Source organism: Pleurodeles waltl, chromosome 7, assembly GCF_031143425.1.
Source record: "Pleurodeles waltl isolate 20211129_DDA chromosome 7, aPleWal1.hap1.20221129, whole genome shotgun sequence".
Lineage (NCBI taxonomy): Eukaryota > Metazoa > Chordata > Amphibia > Caudata > Salamandridae > Pleurodeles > Pleurodeles waltl.
This window is the reverse complement of record NC_090446.1, coordinates 577050852-577071277: the sequence shown is the minus strand read 5'-3', so window position 1 is coordinate 577071277 and position 20426 is coordinate 577050852. Positions and strand designations below refer to the sequence as shown.

General features: G+C 46.4%; 1 protein-coding gene across 1 annotated transcript in view; it reads right to left on the bottom strand.

The window, feature by feature from the left end:
* The window catches only part of CFAP119 (cilia and flagella associated protein 119), a 120562-nt gene that overhangs the window by 27189 nt on the left and 72947 nt on the right, over positions 1-20426 (bottom strand). The window contains exons 7-8 of the mRNA XM_069244389.1: positions 20024-20081; positions 19498-19590 (exon numbers count right to left, since the gene is read on the bottom strand). Of these exons, the coding sequence (XP_069100490.1) occupies positions 19498-19590; positions 20024-20081 (151 nt within the window). The remainder of the gene's footprint in view (positions 1-19497; positions 19591-20023; positions 20082-20426) is intronic.

The following is a 20426-nucleotide window of genomic DNA, read 5'->3' as shown; positions in this document are numbered from 1 at the left end:
GCAGAGAGGAGGCAGGCTACCCCCACAGCATGCACAAGCAGGAAAACAGTCGAGAAGGCGGCAGGATCAGCGTTACAGAGTTGCAGTAGTCGTCTTTGCTACTATGTTGCAGGTTTGCAGGCTTCCAGAGCGGTCAGCAGTCGATTCCTTATCAGAAGGTGAAGAGGGAGATGCAGAGGAACTCGGATGAGCTCTTGCATTCGTTATCTGAAGTTTCCCCAGAGACAGAGACCCTAAATAGCCAGAAAAGAGGGTTTGGCTACCTAGGAGAGAGGATAGGCTAGCAACACCTGAAGGAGCCTATCACAAGGAGTCTCTGACGTCACCTGGTGGCACTGGCCACTCAGAGCAGTCCAGTGTGCCAGCAGCACCTCTGTTTCCAAGATGGCAGAGGTCTGGAGCACACTGGAGGAGCTCTGGACACCTCCCAGGGGAGGTGCAGGTCAGGGGAGTGGTCACTCCCCTTTCCTTTGTCCAGTTTCGCGCCAGAGCAGGGCTAAGGGGTCCCCTGAACCGGTGTAGACTGGCTTATGCAGAATTGGGCACATCTGTGCCCAACAAAGCATTTCCAGAGGCTGGGGGAGGCTACTCCTCCCCTGCCTTCACACCATTTTCCAAAGGGAGAGGGTGTCACACCCTCTCTCAGAGGAAGTTCTTTGTTCTGCCATCCTGGGCCAGGCCTGGCTGGACCCCAGGAGGGCAGCTGCCTGTCTGAGGGGTTGGCAGCAGCAGCAGCTGCAGTGAAACCCCAGGAAGGGCAGTTTGGCAGTACCAGGGTCTGTGCTACAGACCACTGGGATCATGGGATTGTGCCAACTATGCCAGGATGGCATAGAGGGGGGCAATTCCATGATCATAGACATGTTACATGGCCATATTCGGAGTTACCATTGTGAAGCTACATATAGGTAGTGACCTATATGTAGTGCACGCGTGTAATGGTGTCCCCGCACTCACAAAGTTCAGGGAATTGGCTCTGAACAATGTGGGGGCACCTTGGCTAGTGCCAGGGTGCCCTCACACTAAGTAACTTTGCACCTAACCTTTACCAGGTAAAGGTTAGACATATAGGTGACTTATAAGTTACTTAAGTGCAGTGTAAAATGGCTGTGAAATAACGTGGACGTTATTTCACTCAGGCTGCAGTGGCAGGCCTGTGTAAGATTTGTCAGAGCTCCCTATGGGTGGCAAAAGAAATGCTGCAGCCCATAGGGATCTCCTGGAACCCCAATACCCTGGGTACCTCAGTACCATATACTAGGGAATTATAAGGGTGTTCCAGTAAGCCAATGTAAATTGGTAAAAATGGTCACTAGCCTGTTAGTGACAATTTGGAAAGAAATGAGAGAGCATAACCACTGAGGTTCTGATTAGCAGAGCCTCAGTGAGACAGTTAGTCACTACACAGGTAACACATTCAGGCATACTTATGAGCACTGGGGCCCTGGGTTACCAGGGTCCCAGTGACACATACAACTAAAACAACATATATACAGTGAAAAATGGGGGTAACATGCCAGGCAAGATGGTACTTTCCTACAATGGCCCCCTGGCTCTTGCGACAGTCTGCAGTGTCCAGGCCTGACTGGATTACTTGTTTGGCTGCTGCTTGACTATCCTGTAAAAGTTCTTGAAAATGTCCTTGAACATCCTGCAGCAAATTATGGACCAAATTACAGGCAGCAGAAAAGCAGCTTATCTGGGCTATTAGGAATGATGTTGGGGTCGAGGGTGCCCTACATCAGGTTTCAATTGCAAAAATGGCCTTTGGGAACTATTCAACTGAGAGGTTAGCAGGAAAAATAGCAACAAAACAAAGTGAGTGTTATGAATGCAGTGAGAAAGTAGGGCATATATTAGCTATGTGGGTCCGCCAAAGGGCACCTTCAGGCATAATCGCGCAAGTACAAAATAAGGCAGGGCTGACAGTTACGAGACCTGCCTCTATTATGGAAGCCTTCCAGAAATATTACACAGATTTATACGACGCGGCTAATATGGGTCAGGAGCACATCGATAGTCACTGGCTGATGCAGACTAGGTGTAGTCAGATTACAGCAGACGATCAAAGAGCACTGGGACAGGAGGTGACAGTGGAGGAAATGTTAGGTGCACTTGAGGCACTTCCAAATGGGAAGGCTGTGGGGCCAGATGGCATTCCTTTAGAGTTATATAAACATTTTAAGAAGGTGCTCTCATCAGTTTTGTTGGAATTGATGATTCATGTACAGCTGGGAGGTAACCCCCCTCCGTCCTGGGGCTCTGCTAATATTGTGGTATTTTTAAAGAAAGGGAGGAGCCCGGTTAGCTTAAGCTCATACCGCCCTATCACCCTGATGAATAGTGATGCAAAAATGTATTCTAAAATATTAGCGACTCGACTGTCTGGATGCATTTGTAAGCTGGTTAACTGTAACCAACATGGTTTTGTCCTGGTAGGGACACAACAGATCATTTAAGGAGGGTTACAGCATTATTCGATGCTACGCATGTGGCAGCAGAGCCTATGGCTATGAATCTATTGGACGCAGAGAAAGCGTTTGACAGAGTTAATTGGAAGTATCTCTGGGATATATTAAGGATATATGGCTTAGGAAAAAGATTCACCACAGCTGTTAAAGCGCTATATAGTGAGCCGAGTGCTAGCATACAGATCGGGGAGAACACTCCCATCCCTTTAGGATTAGATGGGGTACACGGCAAGGATGTCCATGCTCACCCTTATTATTCGCGCTATATCTAGATCCTTTCCTGCGATTTTTGGAAAAGAATGCTAATGTACAGCCAGTTATTCGCTATGGGTGGGCAACAAAAATTGTGGCTTATGCAGATGATGTGGCTGTTATAACTGCAAACCCAGATCTTGCCCTGAGAGAAATCGAGGATGCAGCAGAAAATTTCGGGACAGTCTCTGGTTATCTCCTCAACAGAGACAAGACACAAATAGTTATGAATGAACATTGAAGATCGTCAGATACACGGAAAGTAGAGCACGCAGTGTACCTAGGGATTGATTTGCCTATTATAGAACACGCTAGATATAATTTCAGCAGATGGAATAACTTGCATATGACGATTATGGGGCAGTGTAATATGATAAAGATGACGTTTCTACCTAAAGTACTATATGTATTTCGTGCATTTCCATTGGAGATTGAGAAATCTTGGTTTAGGAAATTAGATCGGCTAATTATGCGGTTTGTTTGGTCATATGGTAAGATACGCAGGGCAAGAAAATATATGACACTTTCAAGGGGAAAGGGTGGATGGTCCCTCCCCAACTTTAAATTGTATCAGACGGCAGCTGCAATGCAATATATGCAATCATTGTTTATAAGGGGAGCTCTGGTAAATGATTGGGAATATGTCCCTAGTATTTATGAGGTATTAATTGCCCCGGCTGCAAAAGGGGCGATGCTTAAGCTCCTGGAACCAGGCTACTTTAAGAAAACTCGGTTTAAAGTCCTCCAGGCAGCTTCCAAAATTTGGGGTCTGTAGCGAAAGAAATGTGGGTTGGGAAGGTATAACTATTACACTCTGATCAAAGACAACATGTTCCTCCCTGAGATTTTTCACGACAGTATCATGGAGTGGTGGAATCAACAGGACATACAAAGGTTCGGGGATTTTATTGAGGACTCTACAATTATGGCTTTTGGAAGCCTTCGGGGGAAATTCGAATTAGCCCAAACAAGCTTTTTCAAATATCTACAAGTAAGAGATTTTATCTTACGAAAAACTGGTGGACCAGTAGGGTTTGTTAAGAATTCTTTACTTGAAAAGATGATTTCACCTGATAAGAATACAATACGATTATTATACGCGGAATTGACAGATAACCTATCTGATGATCTGGTGAAGCATAGTCAAAAATGGAGTGCCAAGTTAAATGTGGAAGAAGAGGCTTTCTATGAGTCTCTAGAGTTAGGGCGCACCTCCCTGTTGTCAGCATCTCTCCAGGCACAGCATTATAAAACAATATTTGACATGTATATCACGCCCGGGAAATTAGCACAGTGGGGTCGGGAACAAGGAATACATTGCCCTAGATGTCAGCAATACGGCGTGGATATAATCCATATGTTTGCTACTTGTATAAAACTAGTGAATTTTCGAGGAAAAGTGGAACAGTTTGTTAAAGATGTTGTAGGATTAGAAATTGAGTTATTACCGGGGGTAGTTATATTAGGAGTCACAAAGCAAAAGGGGCCTACTGTTAGTAAATTTCTTTTTATGGTTATGTCAGTATATCGATTGTGTATTTCTTTGGTATGGCTTGATCAAACACCCCCTACATATCAGAATTGGCTAGATCATCTCCTTGCAGTATATCAGTTGGAAAAGGCCCTGTATGAGCGAAAAGGGAAAAGAGGGAGACAAAAGGTCGAGAAATATGGGGGATTTTGGGTGAATGGCTTGCCAATAAGTGACTAATTTACCAAGATATTTTTTATGTGGTTAAAAGATTTGCAGATTTATTGTTGTGATTTTTGATAACTATACATATGTTTATCTATGATTTTTTTGGGGTACTATTAAAAAAGAAAAAGATTTAAAAAAAAAAAAAAAAGAAATGTTGTGTCCCCTGGAGCAACTTTATATCTCCTGGCTATAGACCTGGAAACTGCCGGAGTAGTCACTGGCTTTTCCCATATATCCAATATGGGCTCAGTCAAAGCATTATTAAATGGAAGCAGAGGTTACGAAGATGAGGTTGTGGGATGCAGCACTTCCCTTGGAATATTAATCTTCAGTTCTGAAGTGGGCAGAGATAGATCTAAAAGCTCTGCCTCTTTCCAGATAACCCCGTGGTAGGTTGAAATTTCAGTCAAAACTGCACCTCCGGGCAACAAAAGTTCCCACTCAGGGGAAGTGTCCAGTCCACTAGCCACACAGAGTCCCTCGACCTCATCAGAACGTACAGGAATTTCACCTTCTTCTAGGTGTTGCTCTTGTTGTTCCTATAGATAATGCTGCTCTTCCAGCAGCTGTAAGGCTTCCCTCCTTTATCTAAATCTTGACTCCAAACGTGGCGTCAACAAGGAGTTCAGTGACATTGATAGCACCTGCAAAGGCATAGTTGGAAGAGGAGCAGGATCCACACTCTGCGCCGAAGTAAACTGAGCTGACTCTGCTTGAGGTCTGTCAAACGTCGGTAACGCCATCGCAGGCACCGGCATTTGTGGTGGTAGTGGTGTCATCATCATGCCGAACCAGATGCGAGCAGAAAAGAAGCCTGCCTATATGGTGTTGGCAACGCCAACGTGAAGGCTAATGGACCCGTGGGGCCTCCAGGTGCACCAGAGGGGACCATTGGCTTATTGAATATGCTAAACATAGCATTAAAGAACAAGGACGGATACGCTACTGGAGCCAGCAAGGCAGGATAGCCCTGTTCCTCTTGTTGAGGTTGGGTCTGCTATAACTCCTTAACCTCGAACTCCTGATGTGAGGATGTTGGAGAAAATTGAGCCACCAGGCTCGTCGGTGATGCAGAAATCTCCACCAGCGACGGAGACGCCTCAGGTGACTTCGACTGGGGAGATAACGGGGGAATGACTTCCTAAGTCGTACGGTGTTGTGATCTCAAAGTTGGTGAAGGCGATCTAAGACTGTCTCTGGATGAACGGTGTTGAGTTCTATGATGATGCCGCTTCTTGTGGGACTTTGAAGATCTATGTGACGAAGAGTCCTGAGTTTTTGACCTACGACATTCCCTCTTCTCCTTCTTAGCTTTAGAACGAAAGAGCTTTTTCCTACCTCTTCTTCCGAGCCTTCGGATTCATGCTCTGACAGGACAAGCAACCCGTGACGACATGATCCAAACTTAGATACAACAAATAGTTTTGATGAGGATCCGTCACCGACATGTGACCTCTGCACTCGCTGCAAAGTTTAAAACCAGACTTTCTCGTTGGAAACATAGTAACACGTTACAAGAATTTCCCTCAACCATTGAAGAAAGCTACGGAGAGCTAGAAACCGTTAGCACTTAAAGCACAAAATAAAGGGAACTGACGTCATCACGCCGGTGAGGACTTCTTATGGCTCCGATGACGTTAGATGGCGACACGAGTGAAGCTGTGCTATTACGATATTCTCGTCGACGTGGAGAGCTGGAAAGAAAAGTTTCTGTTGAATGCTGGCACACTGGGAGAATTCATAAGGTAAGGAATCCACAGGTAGTTGTATCCATCAGAAGCCATCTGTGTCCACTCCCAACCATTGAATTCACATGGCTATATTCTTGGCTTACGAAGTTGCTCTCTCTGCTCCTATACAGGGACACTCCATTTAGTGTGACTGCCTCCCTCCAGCTCATTAGAGACACTGTTTCCAATCCTGGAGTGATGTGTGTCAGCCTAATGCATTCTAGGTTAGTCTTGTTTTTGTTCCATTGAACTAATTGTACAAGTTACTTACCTTTGGTAACAAAATATCTGGTAGAGACATATTCTAGTTGCTGATTCCTTACCTTAGAATTTCCCCCAGTCGTCAGACTGGATCTGGAGATTTTTCTTCGAGCAATACCCTTGCGTGTCGGCAGGTGGCGTCCGTTGACTCCACTGGCGTCGTTGGCGTGGTCGCCATGATGACGTCGGGAGGAGTATATAGACGCCGCCCTTGTGCAGTGACGTCAGTTTCTTTTAACGACTTTCCACGCCAAATCGCAGAGCCGCTAAGAACACTGAGATTGTTGCGCCAGAGCTAAGAACCTGAAAGGGGGAATCCCTGTCCCTAGAAATCAGTCTGCAAATGGGGAGGATGAGTGGGCAGTAAGGAATCTGCAACTAGAATAGGTCTCTACCAGATATTTCGTTACCAAAGGTAAGTAACTTGTACATCTGATAGAGACTTCTAGTTGCAGATTCCTTGCCTTAGAATAGATACCCAAGCAATGCCATCCCCGGTGGTGGGCTGCGAACCACGATCATACTAGGAAGTCCTGCAGGACCGAACAACCAAAATAGCCATCCCGACGGACCTGATTGTCCAGGCAGTAGTGCTTAGCAAACGTGTGCAGGGACGCTCACGTAGCTGCCTGGCAGATATCCAGGACAGGAACTCCACGTGCTAATGCAGTGGAAGCATCAGTTGCTCTGGTGGAATGAGCACGCAAGCCTTCAGGAGGTTGCTTTTTGGCCAAAGCGTAGCATATTTTGATTCAAAGAAGCACCCATCGAGAGATGGTACGCTTTTGCACTGCCTTCCCTTTTTTCGCACCCATATACCCAATGACGAGTTGATCATCCACCCGGAAATCTTTAGTACGATTGATGTAGAATGCCAACGCTCTTTTTGGGTCCAGGCGGTGTAGTCTCTCCTCCTCATGGGAAGGATGTGAGGGTGCGTAGAAAGTAGGCAGAGTGATGGACTGGCCTACATGAAAGGGTGTAACCACCTTAGGAAGGAAGGAAGGAAGCCCTAGTGCGCAACACGACTTTGTCAGAGTGCACAGACAAGTATGGAGGTTTTGAGGAAAGGATCTGAAGCTCACTCTTCCTGCGAGCAGAGGTGATAGCGACCAGAAAGACAGTTTTGAAGGTGAGGAGCCGCAAGGGACAATTATGCATTGGCTCAAAGGGGGTACACATCAAGTAAGTAAGTACCAGATTAAGCTCCCACTGAGGCATGATAAATGGAGTGGGAGGAAATAAATGGGTGAGCCCTTTTAGGAATCTACTCACAATAGAACATTTAAAGAGTGAGGGCTGATCAGGTAGCCTAAGAAAGGCTGAAATGGCAGATAAATACCCTTTAAGGGTGTCCCAAGCAGAGCCCTGCTGGGCCAAAGAAAGAATGAACAGAAGAACCTCGGATAAAGGGGTGGATAGGGGATCAACAGATTTGTTGGTACACCATGCCACAAATGTATTCCAACGACAGGCGTATACAGTTTTGGTTGATGGACGCCTGGCTGCCAAGATAACATTGCAGACCTCGGGTAGAAGGGCAAAAGCCGTCAACTGGCACCGCTCAATCACACATGAAGGCTGGACAGGTTCGGGTGAAGAACTGTCCCCTGTTTCTGCGACAGAAGATGCGCCCGAAGAGGCAGTCTGAGTGGAGGATCGATGGACATGCTCAATAGCTCTGCATACCATACTCTCCGTGCCCAGTCCAGAGCTACCAAGATGACTTGGGCCCGGAGGTTCCTGATTTTCTTGAGAACTCTGGGCAGAAGAGGTATAGGTGGAAATGTGGAAAGGAGGCCGGAGTTCCACTTGAGACGAAAAGCATCTCCAAGCGAATGCCACCTTGGAACTCTAATGTCCAAAACAGCTGACATTGAGCGTTCTCTGCGGAGGTGAGCAGATCAAACCAAGGCTCTCCCTACTGCTGAAAGAGACGTGGCGCCACCTCCGGATGGAGGCGCCACTCGTGATCGGATGTGCATCGACAGCTGAGTTCATCTACTCTGGCGTTGAGGGATCCCGCCAGATGTTGAACCATCAGGGTAATACCCTGATGTTCCAGCCATGTCCAGAGGCGTAGTGGCTCCTGACAAAGGGCCCATGACCCTACTCTGCCCTGTTTGTTGGAGTACCACAGTATTGTCTGTGAAAACGTGCACCACTTTCCCTTTGAGAAAGGGAAGGAATGATTTCAACGCAAGCCTGATCGCCTGGAGCTCCAGCAGATTGATATGGAGCCCAGACTCCACAGGAGACCAGAGTTCTCTGATCTCCGCCTCTCCCATGTGGCCGCCCCAACCCAGAAGTGATGCATCTGTCACTATAGATAGATCTGGTTGGGGAAGGGAAAGGGATCTGCCGTGGACCCAATGCGCATTTGAAAGCCACCACTACAGGTCTTTCGCAGTCCCCTCCGAGATCTGGACCAGGTCGGAGAGATTCCCTTGATGCTGCGACCACTGGAACTTCAGGTCCCACTGCAGAGCCCGCGTATGCCATCTGGCATTTGTCACTAGCAAGATGCAGGAGGCCATGAGGCCCAGCAGCCTCAGAGTCAGTCTGACCGAAACCCAAGACCAAGGTCGAAAGATCAGAATCATAGCCTGAATATCTTGGACTAGCTTTTCGTGAGGATAAGCCCGAAATTGCACTGTGTCCAGAACCGCTCCGATGAAGGTGTGACTTCGGCACATTTATAGTGAACCCCAGTGTGTGCAGGAGGTTCGTCATTGTCTGAAGGTGGGAGAAGACTTTCTGGGGCGAGTCCGCCTTCAACAGCCAGTCGTCGAAGTAGGGGAAGACTGAGACCCTGACCTGCGTACAAGAGCTGCAACCACCGCCATCACTTTCGTGAACACCGAGGGGTGCTGGTAAGGCCGAAGGGGAGCACAGTAAACTGAAAGTGCTCGTGACCTACCACGAATCGTAGGTAACGTCTGTGGGCAGGCAGGATGGGGATGTGGAAATAAGCGTCCTGCAAGTCCAATGCTGCCATCTAGTCTGCTGGGTCCAAGGCAGACAGAACCTGAGCCAGGGTATGCATTTTGAATTTCTCATTCTTGAGGAAGTAATTTAGGTCCCAAAGGTCTAGGATAGGACGTAAGCCCTTGTCCTTTTTTGGTATCAGAAAGTAGAGGGAATAACAACCACGACCTACTTCTGGCACAGGGACCCTTTCTATAGCTCCCTTGGCCAAGAGAGCTGCAACTTCCTGGCAGAGAAGCGCCAAATGATCCTCTGGAAGGTGATTGAAGGATGGTGGCATGGTTGGTGGAGCAGATTTGAAAGGGAGGGAGTAGCCCTTTCAAACGATCTGCAAAACCCACCTGTCTGTGGTGATATTTTCCCAGTGGGGCAGGTGATGGCGAATCCTGCCACTAACTGGACAGGAGTGAGGGGACGGATTAGGAGGGTTTGGAGTCTGCAGCGAGGCAGAGGTGGACTGGGCAGCCCTATGGTTCCCTGTCCCACGGCCAAGTGGGATTCTGCGTCCCCGGCAACACACAGGCTGAACAGCGTGCAAGGCACAGTGACTGGGTGGAGGACGCGACAGGGAGCCCCTTCTGTAGCCACGAAAAGGGCGAAAAGCGGACTGTGGTTGGCGAGGGGCAGAGGAAAGACCAAGGGACTGAGCCGTTGCCCAGGAATCCTTGAATCTCTCCAAAGCTGAATCTGCTTTGTCTCCGAAGAGACGGGAGCCATCAAAGGGCATGTCCATGAGTGACTGTTGGACATTCCCTGAAAAACCAGAAGTGCGTAACCAGGAGTTGCGCCTTAAGGCCACCATCGTAGCAACTGATCTGCACAGAGTCGGCCGTGTCCAGCCCACAACGGATTGTGAACTTTGCCGCATCTCTCCCATCGTTCACAGCTTGGGAGAGTGGGTATAGCAGCCCAAAAGGCATGCGGTGTTCACAGACCGCAGCGCGAGACTGGAGGAAGAAAACAACTTCTTGCCAAACTGTTCCAACCTTTTGGATTCCCTATCCAGGGGTGCAGAAGGGAATGCGTCTGAAGAAAAGGAAGCCTGGATAACAAGACTCTCAGGCGTGGGGTGTTGGGACAGGAATTTAGGGTCGTTCGGAGCGGGCCAATGGGAGCGTGCCAATGGCAGCGTGCGATAGTCCTATTCACAGGAGCCGCTGCATTGGGTTTGGCCCATGTACCCAAAAGGACGTCGGTGAGGGCCTCATTAAACGGCAAAAGGGGTTCTGAAGTAGAAGCCCCGGGCTGAAGCACCTCCGTCAGGATATTAGACCTGACCTCAACAGTGGGAAGCTCGAGACCAAGGAACTCAGCTGCCCTACTGACCACCATACCATAAGTTGCTCCCTTCGCCGTAGCCATGGTAGGAGGAGAAAGCATTCCAGCATCAAGAGAAGTATCCAGACCACTGGCTTCACCCAATTCCTGATCCCAGTTCATAGCAGGGTCATCCTGGTATTCATAAGGGTCCAGGGAGCCCTCCAATTCCTCCCCATATTCGTACCCATAAGAAAAAGGGTCAGAATCCGACCTGGGGCAAATAAGCCCCATTGAAGTCGAAGGCAGCGTCGGCTGATGCCGCTCTGACTCCGAGTCGTCGGGGATAGGAATTGGGTCAACGTCGATAGTGGGCACTACCGACGTCGGGAGCGACGATAATCGATCCAGCACCGGGGAAGGTCTCAAGTGTGCGACCAGTGCGGTACAGATCCGTGCACGGATCTGGAGGTGACCTTGGTGGCCGGAGCCAAAGCTACTGGCGCGGAACCCGAAGGGCCAAAGGCACCGTATCAGGGTCAGACCGCCAAATATGAGGCGCATGGCCTCATAAAACTCTTTAAGCTGGGTGGGGGTTGCTCTGGCAAACTCGGGGAAGCGCGGAGCCGACCCAGATGCAGGCTCTGAGGATGGAGGCCTTGTGCGTGGACGCTCTTCCTGTGTTGGCCGAGGGACAGGGTGAAGTAGGAGAGCGATGGGACTTCTTCTACTTCTTTTTCTTACCTTGACCCGAGGATTTAGAAGAAGATGAGTGGTGATGACTCCGCGACCAATCTCGAGACCTTCCTCTCGAGCGAGACCGGGACCTACGCGGAGTCAAGTGCCAGGCCGCCATTAGCTTTAGGTACCGCTCCCTCAAAGCCGCCGGGCGCATGGCCCGGCACTCGGAGCACGACTTCGGCTCATGGTCGCGCTCGAGACACCACAGACAAACCCGATGAGGATCAGTCACCGACATCGTCTGATGACAGTCCTCGCATGGCTTGAACCCAGTCTTCGAGGACATCCTCGAGGCACCAAAGTTTCACAGAAAAAACTCAACAAAATGGTTGAATTCGGCCCAAAAATAGCCAGGGTAGCTCTTCTCTGGCTCAGCGCGTGGCGCGGCAAAAAAATAACTGACGTCACTGCCCGAGGGTGGTGTCTACATACTACTCCCGACGTCATCACGGCGACCATGACGCCAACGATGCCCACTGAGTCGACAGACGCCACCTGCTGACACGCAAGGGTATTACTTGAAGAAAAATCTCCAGATCCAGTCTGACGCCTGGGGGAAATTCTAAGGTAAGGAATCTGCAACTAGAACTATATCAGATAGTCTAATATAGCTAAAATCTATGACTTGTAGAAAGAGGTGGTCACCTTAACTCTACTCAAGTCAATTGAGTGTCCTAGGCTACTTACTACCGGAGGGTGGTTTCCATTTTTGAGAGCTGTAGGGCTGCTACTTGGCCTTCTCCAAACACTTTTATTCAATACTACAAGCTAGCGGTTTTAGGTTTTGGAACAGAAGGGGAGTTGGTAGCACACTGCCTCACATGCCAGCACCGTTCGCCCCCTTGCATTATGGTAAATGCGTACACAATTAGCGCTTCAAATTTGACTGTAGTTTTTCACCAAAGTTGGTGCAGATAGTGCTGTACATCGCTAGACACATGCATATGTTTCTGGGTTTCATCCTTCAGTAGATAGCAAAGAAATCTAGCATGAGATTGCTGAAAATGCTGCTCAAATCTTCACAGGTCACAGTACCACTCACAGGCACAACTCCAAAGGCTCATCAGCCTGCTTGCTCAAGGGAGCCCTTTTAAACAGAAGGGGGTTGGGAGCACAGTGCCTCACATCCTAGCACAGTTCGCCCCTTTGCAGTATTGTAAAGGAGGTACACAATTAGCGCTTACTTCAAACTTGAGCATAGTTTTTCACCAACGTTGGTGCATATAGCACTGTACACCACCACACACATGCATATGTTTCTGGATTTCATCCTTCATCAGTAGAGGGCAAAGAAATTTCATCTGGGGTTGCTGGAAATGCTGGCCAAATCTTCACAGGCCACAGTACCGCACACAGGTGCATCTCCAAAGCTTGCCAGCTCAGGGAGCCTTTTAAACAGAAGGGGAGTTGGGAGCACACTGCCTCACATCCCAGTACATTTTGCCCCTTTGCATTATGGTAAATGCGGTACACAATTAGTGCTTGCTTCAAATTTGTCTGTAGTTTTTCACCAAAATTGGTGCAGATAGTGCTGTACATCTCAAGACACATCCATATGTTTCTGGATGTCATCTTTCATCCGTAGAGAGCAAAGAAATTTCATCTGGGGTTGCTGGAAATGCTGCCCAAATCTTCACAGGTCACAGTACCGCAGATAGGTGCATCTCCAAAGCTCGCCAGTTTCCTGGCTCAAGGGAGCCTTTTAAACAGAAGGGGAGCTGGGAGGACACTGCTTCACAACCCATTGCAGTTCACCGTTTGCATTATGGTAAATGCGGTACACAATTAGCGCCTACTTCAAATTTGACTGGTTGTGGTGCTTCCTTTTGTTTCCCTATATTCAAGTCTCTGAATACCTAATGTCATGTTCTTTGTTGTTTTTTAGGATGTGGAAAGGGAAGAAGGATAATACCTAAACTACTTACTGATGATCTTCACTACACTGAATCCTAATTACCACTTTCTCCCTTGGGAATGGTCGCCAAGGATATATTTTGTTTTGCCTATATATTTTACAGGATTTATGGTTGTGGATGTTCCTTCTTATACCTTACCCAAGGAAAGGAGTTATAAAATGTTTTGGACTTATAATTGCATGTCTTTAGTGGTGGGACACCTCTTGCATTAGGACTGGGTCCAGAAAGGATGGCACTCAGAATAATTAACATTTTTGGTAAGTAGTACAAGTATTATTGTTTATTTTACTGATTAGCCATGTAATTCTCCATGCATATGTGTGCGCCAAGGTCATTGTAGGAAACTGGCCCTTGCTGCAGTTTCACCCCCCTCCCTCCCTTTTTGCCTAATATTGAGGCTGACTTGACTGAGAGTGTGCTGGGATCCTGCTAACCAGGCCCCAGCACTAGTGTTCTTTCACTTTAAAATGTACCACTGTTTCCACAATTGGCACATCTCTGGCGCGCAGATAAGTCCCTTGTAAAAGGTACCAGTGATAGCAAGGGCCCTGTGGCCAGGGATTGTCCCCAGGGGCTGCAGGATGTATTATGCCAGCCTAAGGGACCCATACCAAACACATGCACACTGCCATTGCAGATTGTGTGGGTTGGTGGGGAGAAAAAGGCAAAGTCAACATGGTATCCCCCCCAGGGTGCCATGCCCACAAAACACTGCCTCTGGCATAGGTAAGTCACCCCTGTAGCAGGCCTTACAGCCCTAAGGCAGGGTGCACTCTAGCGGAGGTGAGGGAATAGCTCCCTGAGCACTATGCCCCTACAGAGTCAAAGGGCCAGATGTAGCAAAGGGTTTTTCCCATTCTGTGTCAATGGGCAAATGTGTTCGTGTATATGGCCCATATTAGACATTGTAAATGCAGTGTAGCCATATTGAGTATATGGTCAGGGAGTTTGTCATTACGAACTCCACAGCTCCATAATGGCTTCACTGAATACTGGGAAGTTTGGTATCAAACTTCTCAGCACAATAAACCCACACGGATGCCAGTGTGGGATTTATTGAGAAATGCACACAGAGGGCATCTCACAGATGCCTCCTGTATGTTAGCCAAACTGCTAGTGTAGGACTAACCGGTATGTGCCAGCCTGCCACTTTCAGACAAATTTCTGACCAAATCGGGTGAGTGTCTTTGTGCACAGAAACAAAGCCTGTCCTGGGTGGAGGTGCTTCACACCTCCCCCCTACAGGAAAGGTAACACATGGCAGTGAGCCTCAAAGGCTCACGCCTCTGATTACACTGACCCAGGGTACTCCAGCTAACGGAGATGACCCCCTGGACCTCGCCTGCAGCCTCTGAGTGACCCCGGGATCCCCTCATAGAGAATCATTGGAGACCTGACATCTTGTTTGCACCCTGCACCCGGGTGCCCCACTACCAGAGGGTGTATGTTTGGTGCCTACTTGTGGCCCCACCACTCCCCCAGTGCTCCTCTAAGCCCCCCAGGTCTGCCCTCCGAAGTAACGGGTACTTACCTGCCTGCAGATCTGAAACAGAGTGCCCCCGGTCAGGAGCCAACGCTAATTTTGCCTACACTTTGACTTCAGCACCCGGCTGGCCCCATGTTGCTGGTGGTGGGTGTTTGAGGTTAACTTGAACCCGAACCTGTGGAATTCCTAACCCCCGGAGACCAGAACTGAAAGTGTTGTACTTACCTGCAAATCGATCTAACTTTTCTCCTCCCCAGAAACTGTTTTTGAACATTGCACAGATCACTGCCAACATTTCAAAAACTGTATAACTTATGAATTTCAAACAAAGTACTGTTGATACATGTGTCAAATACGAAGCTATTGAAGTACTTACCTGCAACTTGAATCTTGTGGTTCTAAAAATAAATTAAGTATATTTTTGCTATATAAAAACCATTGGTCTGGAGTTAAGTCATTGAGTGTGTGCTTTTTCCATTGTCTGTGTGTGTGCAACAAATGCTTTGCACTACCCTCTGGTAAGCCTAACTGCTCGACCACACTGCCACAAAACAGAGAATTAGTATTATCTACTTTAGCCTCTTAAGCCTCTGGGGAACCCCTGGACTCTGTGCACACTATATCTCATTTTGATATAGAATATACAGAGCCAGCTTCCTACAGTCATCAATTTGGTGCCTCAATTGGTAGCATCCCTCCCCTTCCTACCCCAATTATAATGGGATTTTGTACCATTCCTTCCTGGCAATTCTATGGAGCAGGTGAGATGCTGGCAACACAAGCTAAAAACAACAGCCTCATTGGAACCATAAGGAAATGCTGAAGCATTAGCAAGTGTGGGTCTGATTATGAGGCCTGACAAGCTTACACTAAGTGAACAGTACGCTCAATGACATTTAATGCACAAACAGGAACAAAATATATCAACAAAGCAGGCAAGCATGTAATGCATGCTAAGATCAAACACACAAAAATTGTGGCTAAGCAGCCCAAGATGAAATTAAGACTAGTCATCCTTCTATACAACAGAAATTAATATTTTGTTTATTGTGGAACATCGTGCATTTGGAGAAACCTGATTTACGAGACTTAAATAAATGTTGGGCTTTGATAAGTCGCTAGAAGTACTCCAGATCAGATGGTCTTGGACTGTCCTAGATCTTTCTCTTATGGTCTAAGATAATGCTATTGGTTGGATTTAGTGCTTGGTTTGGGCACTGCATGCTCTCCACTTACAACTACGCCACAGGTTATTCTGATGACAAGTTTGGAACTGAAATTCATTTTGGAGCAGATGTGGCCATCTCGAATATTGGGATTTGTGAAGAAAGTGTTTCTAAGGAGAGGAAAAACATACTAACACCTAGTGTGAACCGATCATAGAAATTACATTATGGAAATGACTAACCCTGCAGTATGAACAAATAGGTGTTTTGCATGCTACCTACAGACATGAATATGAGGTTGAGTTGTGCCAAATAATTTTGTTTCCTTTTCCACAATTTTCCCCTAACTTCCTAGTATGACCTTTTGTGTACAAGTCTTCCTTTGTATTTGTATTGATATACGGACCATTTCCTATTAAAGACTATTTGTTCACCATGCTGAGTAGCTTATATTTACTGACTTACTTTAATCATGTATTTTTATAGATTTTTTTTTCAGCTTGTTTGTGTAACTGAAGTTAAAAATGCTATGTACAAGAACACTCACACTATGCCAAATATGGCACCATACTCCTTGGAAATGCTGTTAAAACGATGATTTATGTTATTTTTTGAGTTTATCTATTTTACTGCTATCTGAAAATCCTAGACAGTTTGTATTCTGCAGTCTTTCATAGGTTGTACTCTGTACCCGGAATAGTTTCCATCACAAATGACCAATGTGTGTGCCCTTTGGACACCTGTGACCTGGGTGGATGTTGTGCCTGCCTCTTCAGAAAGCTGCCTCTTGGACGAGGGCTCAGAGTGTGTAACCGGTGCTCACAGAAGGTGTCCACTTGTTAATGGCCATCACAGCACTGGCTTTCAGTCTCCTTTGAACTCTCATTTTAGCATAATATACTTGTGTACTTAATGGTAAAGTCAGCTCTAAGCATTCACGCGTCACTGATTCTTGAATCCGCTTGTTATTGCCAGAGAATGGAACTTAATTGCCTCAGTGAAACATTGTTCAAGGTGGAATCCTCTCCTAGCTTGAAAAGGGACTGGCCATAAATACTCCCTCTGTCTCATGTAGTGGTCTGAGTAGGCACATCAGTCCTGGTGCTACTAAATAAGGCTATTCAAAGTTTAAAGAGGAAGACATGGACATAAAATATTTTTAGGTGAGGTAATGTGTTATTGTACCAAAACCATTCCTAGCCCAAAGTGAATATAGGAAAGAAGCCTTACGCCCAGACCGTCCTCCAAAGAACATATCTCCAGTTACGGCTAATTATTAGAAAATGCTCTTTAAAAGAAACTTTGTGATTTGATGTTTGATTTCTCTACTTATCTATCGCATAAACCACTGCCTGGAACCAGGAGACTTTGGTTCCAATTGCTGCTTCCCCACTTGACCACACTGTGCAAATCACATTATCTTCCTCCATGCCAGACCCCATACACTTACAAAAGAATAGAATTGGAACAGACTAAACACCAGTATTTTCAGAACCAACTGCACATTGTAGCAGCTCTGACGGACCAGCAAAAACTTTGGAGAAAGTATCAGGGGTTCCTAGGGGCAGAGCAAGAAGTACTGTAGTTTCATAATTAGTTAAGTCAGGTAAGCACCTCCTCTTTTGAACTGAAATTACCATTAGTAAAGTAGATAGGTGGGTGTAGGGAATGACCAATAAACTTGAAAGTCAGAGGGTCACTCTCTGGCAAGTTCAACTTAGCCTTCGGCCCTTCAGTGGTTGAGAAGGAAATATGACCTTCAAAATTACCTTGTGACGGTACAGCCAGTGGTGGCTTGTGCAGTAAAAGCAGCGATTACTGTTTTGTAGTTTCATCCCTCAGAGAGAAAGGGTTTGAAACTGAAATAGATCACTGTATTGCAATGTGCGAGGTCCAAGAACAATGAACCTTCACGTTAAGGCCTAGCAATGAAGGAATTATAAAAACGAGGACCAGAGAGAGCCTCTCTGAGCTGAACCTGCCTCCATCGTAGGAGGGAGCCAGTAACCTTCAGAACCTACAAGAAGCTGAATCAGAATACGTAGAGATAAAGAACATGCCTCCTCTCTGACCTGAGCCATCTGACCATCTGTCCCAAACTCCCAAAGCAGTACTCAAACAACTTGAGAAGGTTTAGTCTAAGATACTGCCTGCAGGACTGATCTTTTCAGTTAAACAGGAATGTCTCAGGTTGCCTTCAACTGTTATGTCAAAACTCTACCTCTGCCTAGTCTACTAAATTCTCCAAGAACAGACAACAGCATGCCTGATGGCCTGTGGTGTATTGCTTGCCTATCTCAATGAGCAATAAACGCTGCCAGATGGGTTAGAAAGACAGCTTGGGATACTCATGATGGATCACAAATAAGAAACCAGAACATTTGTGTTAGGCTACAATTTGTAGAGCACACATGCACCCTTGGAGTGGTCTCTTGACACATGCCTCCCAACAGAGAAATGAGAGCTAGCAAGGAAACAGATAAATATTTATATTTTGTGGAAGGAAAGTCTACAAAGGTGCCATTTAATCACCAAAGATTTGCCTTCCCATGTTCACTCTTGGACATTTTCCCTCTTGCAGTTTGATTGGGATTGTACCATCTCAAAAAATGATGCATCATCATCAGACTCGCTCCTGGTTGGACTAGATGGAGATAATCAGTGCATCTCAAAATGAAATAACAGTGGGAACTTTAGGCAGATAACAATATTTAACTTGCTACTATCATAAAAAGATCATTGAGCTAAGCACCTGTTAAAGCCGTGTGTGAATGTGTATGCGCTTGATTGAGAATTTCCTACAGTGCACACTTAAATTTTTAACCCTGAACACAAAGAAAGGTGATTAAACCAGACGCCACTATAATGAGACATACAAGCCAAGGAACAGCTGGATATGCTTTGTAGAGAACCAAGGTAGAATGTTACTGCTACAGAGGGAAAAGGGCCCCATGTGCAAATATAGATTAAAAAAATATCAACCAGAAGATACTCAAAATTTAGACTTGTAAAATCAAGCGTCTACACAAATACCAACTTGTTACAAAATCCATCCAAACTCACTTGACATTTACTGTATTGTAGAAGCAAGTTAAATTAGCATTCTAACTCCTTCCATATTTGAGGGCACATTCTTCATGTCTGTATTACATGCCTGTCAGTTTTTGTATATAGTTGTTTTGTGCTGGGCTTTATTTTTGCAGTTTGTATTGATTATTTCATTTTTTGTAGGTATGGTTATCAAGAATATGGTCAATCCATCTGGTCATCAAGAAATTAGTGGACACACAATGTAGCTGCTTTGCAGGTGCCAGGCAAAATAACCGTGAAGCCAACTGCAGCATCTTTTTCCTGGACCAAATCTTGTTCTTTAATCCAGAGTAACAGAAGGAGCCTCTCACGTGGTCTATGAGAGCATTGCCAAGGATAGGTGTGGGTGTGTGCCTGCCATTCCAACACCAGTGCTCCCCTCGTAGTTAGGACAACACATCACAGAGTAGAAGATACCAAATGCCTAGGCCAAATCTTACTTTCTTCAACTTTCTCATATGCTGCTGCTGTCTCTTCTTCATCCACAGCGCTTCGACTTGTCCCTTCTTCACTGTCTGGAGGTAACTCCTCCTCTGAAAGAGATAGAGCATCTGGTTTCCAAGCATGATCATGGATTGAGACTTTGTGGAAGGCACAGACACCTTTGCTCTGACACTATAGATTCAGCCTGTACTTATGACCACCCTACTCAGTGTTTTCAAACCATTCATAATAGCTAATATGATTACTCCAAATCCCACAATGTTGCTAAACCTGTTCTGGAGGCAGGATTCCTACACTAATCTCCACAGACATCATTGAGCCATACGTCAAAGCAAGCCCTTTATGACCTTTCCAAATGAAAGCATCTCAACATCACTCATAGACAGTGCTCCTACACTATCATCACGAACTGAATTCATAAACCATCAGTAAGATCACTTTTTAAATCACCCACCACAGTCATTGCTAAGTTCCCTGCTGTTTTCTAGCGTTTCTGGTGGCTAAGCCTTTAAGGTCACTTACCCATGGGGGTTGCAGGCTCATCAAGTCCTTCATAGGAGATTGAGATGTCCAGACGAACCTGAAGTGAGAGACTATGTCAGAACGCATGCTTGCAATCACAGTAATGCACCCATGTATGAAGCCTAGTAGGATGAACTCTGGTGTGCACGATAAACATGATCAAATCACCTGTTTAGGACAGACCTGGAGCTTAAAGAAAAAAAAAGACCATAGCATGGTACAAAAATTGATGATAACATACTAATTAATTCTTCTTTGTCGCCTGTCCCAAACCACCCATACCCAGGGATTACTACACTTATCCATATGTCCATCAGGAACATGATCATGATGATTCCATCATCAGCTCCAGCTGCCCACCGCCACGATATCTTCCTTAAAGAAAATGCATAACCCTTTTCTC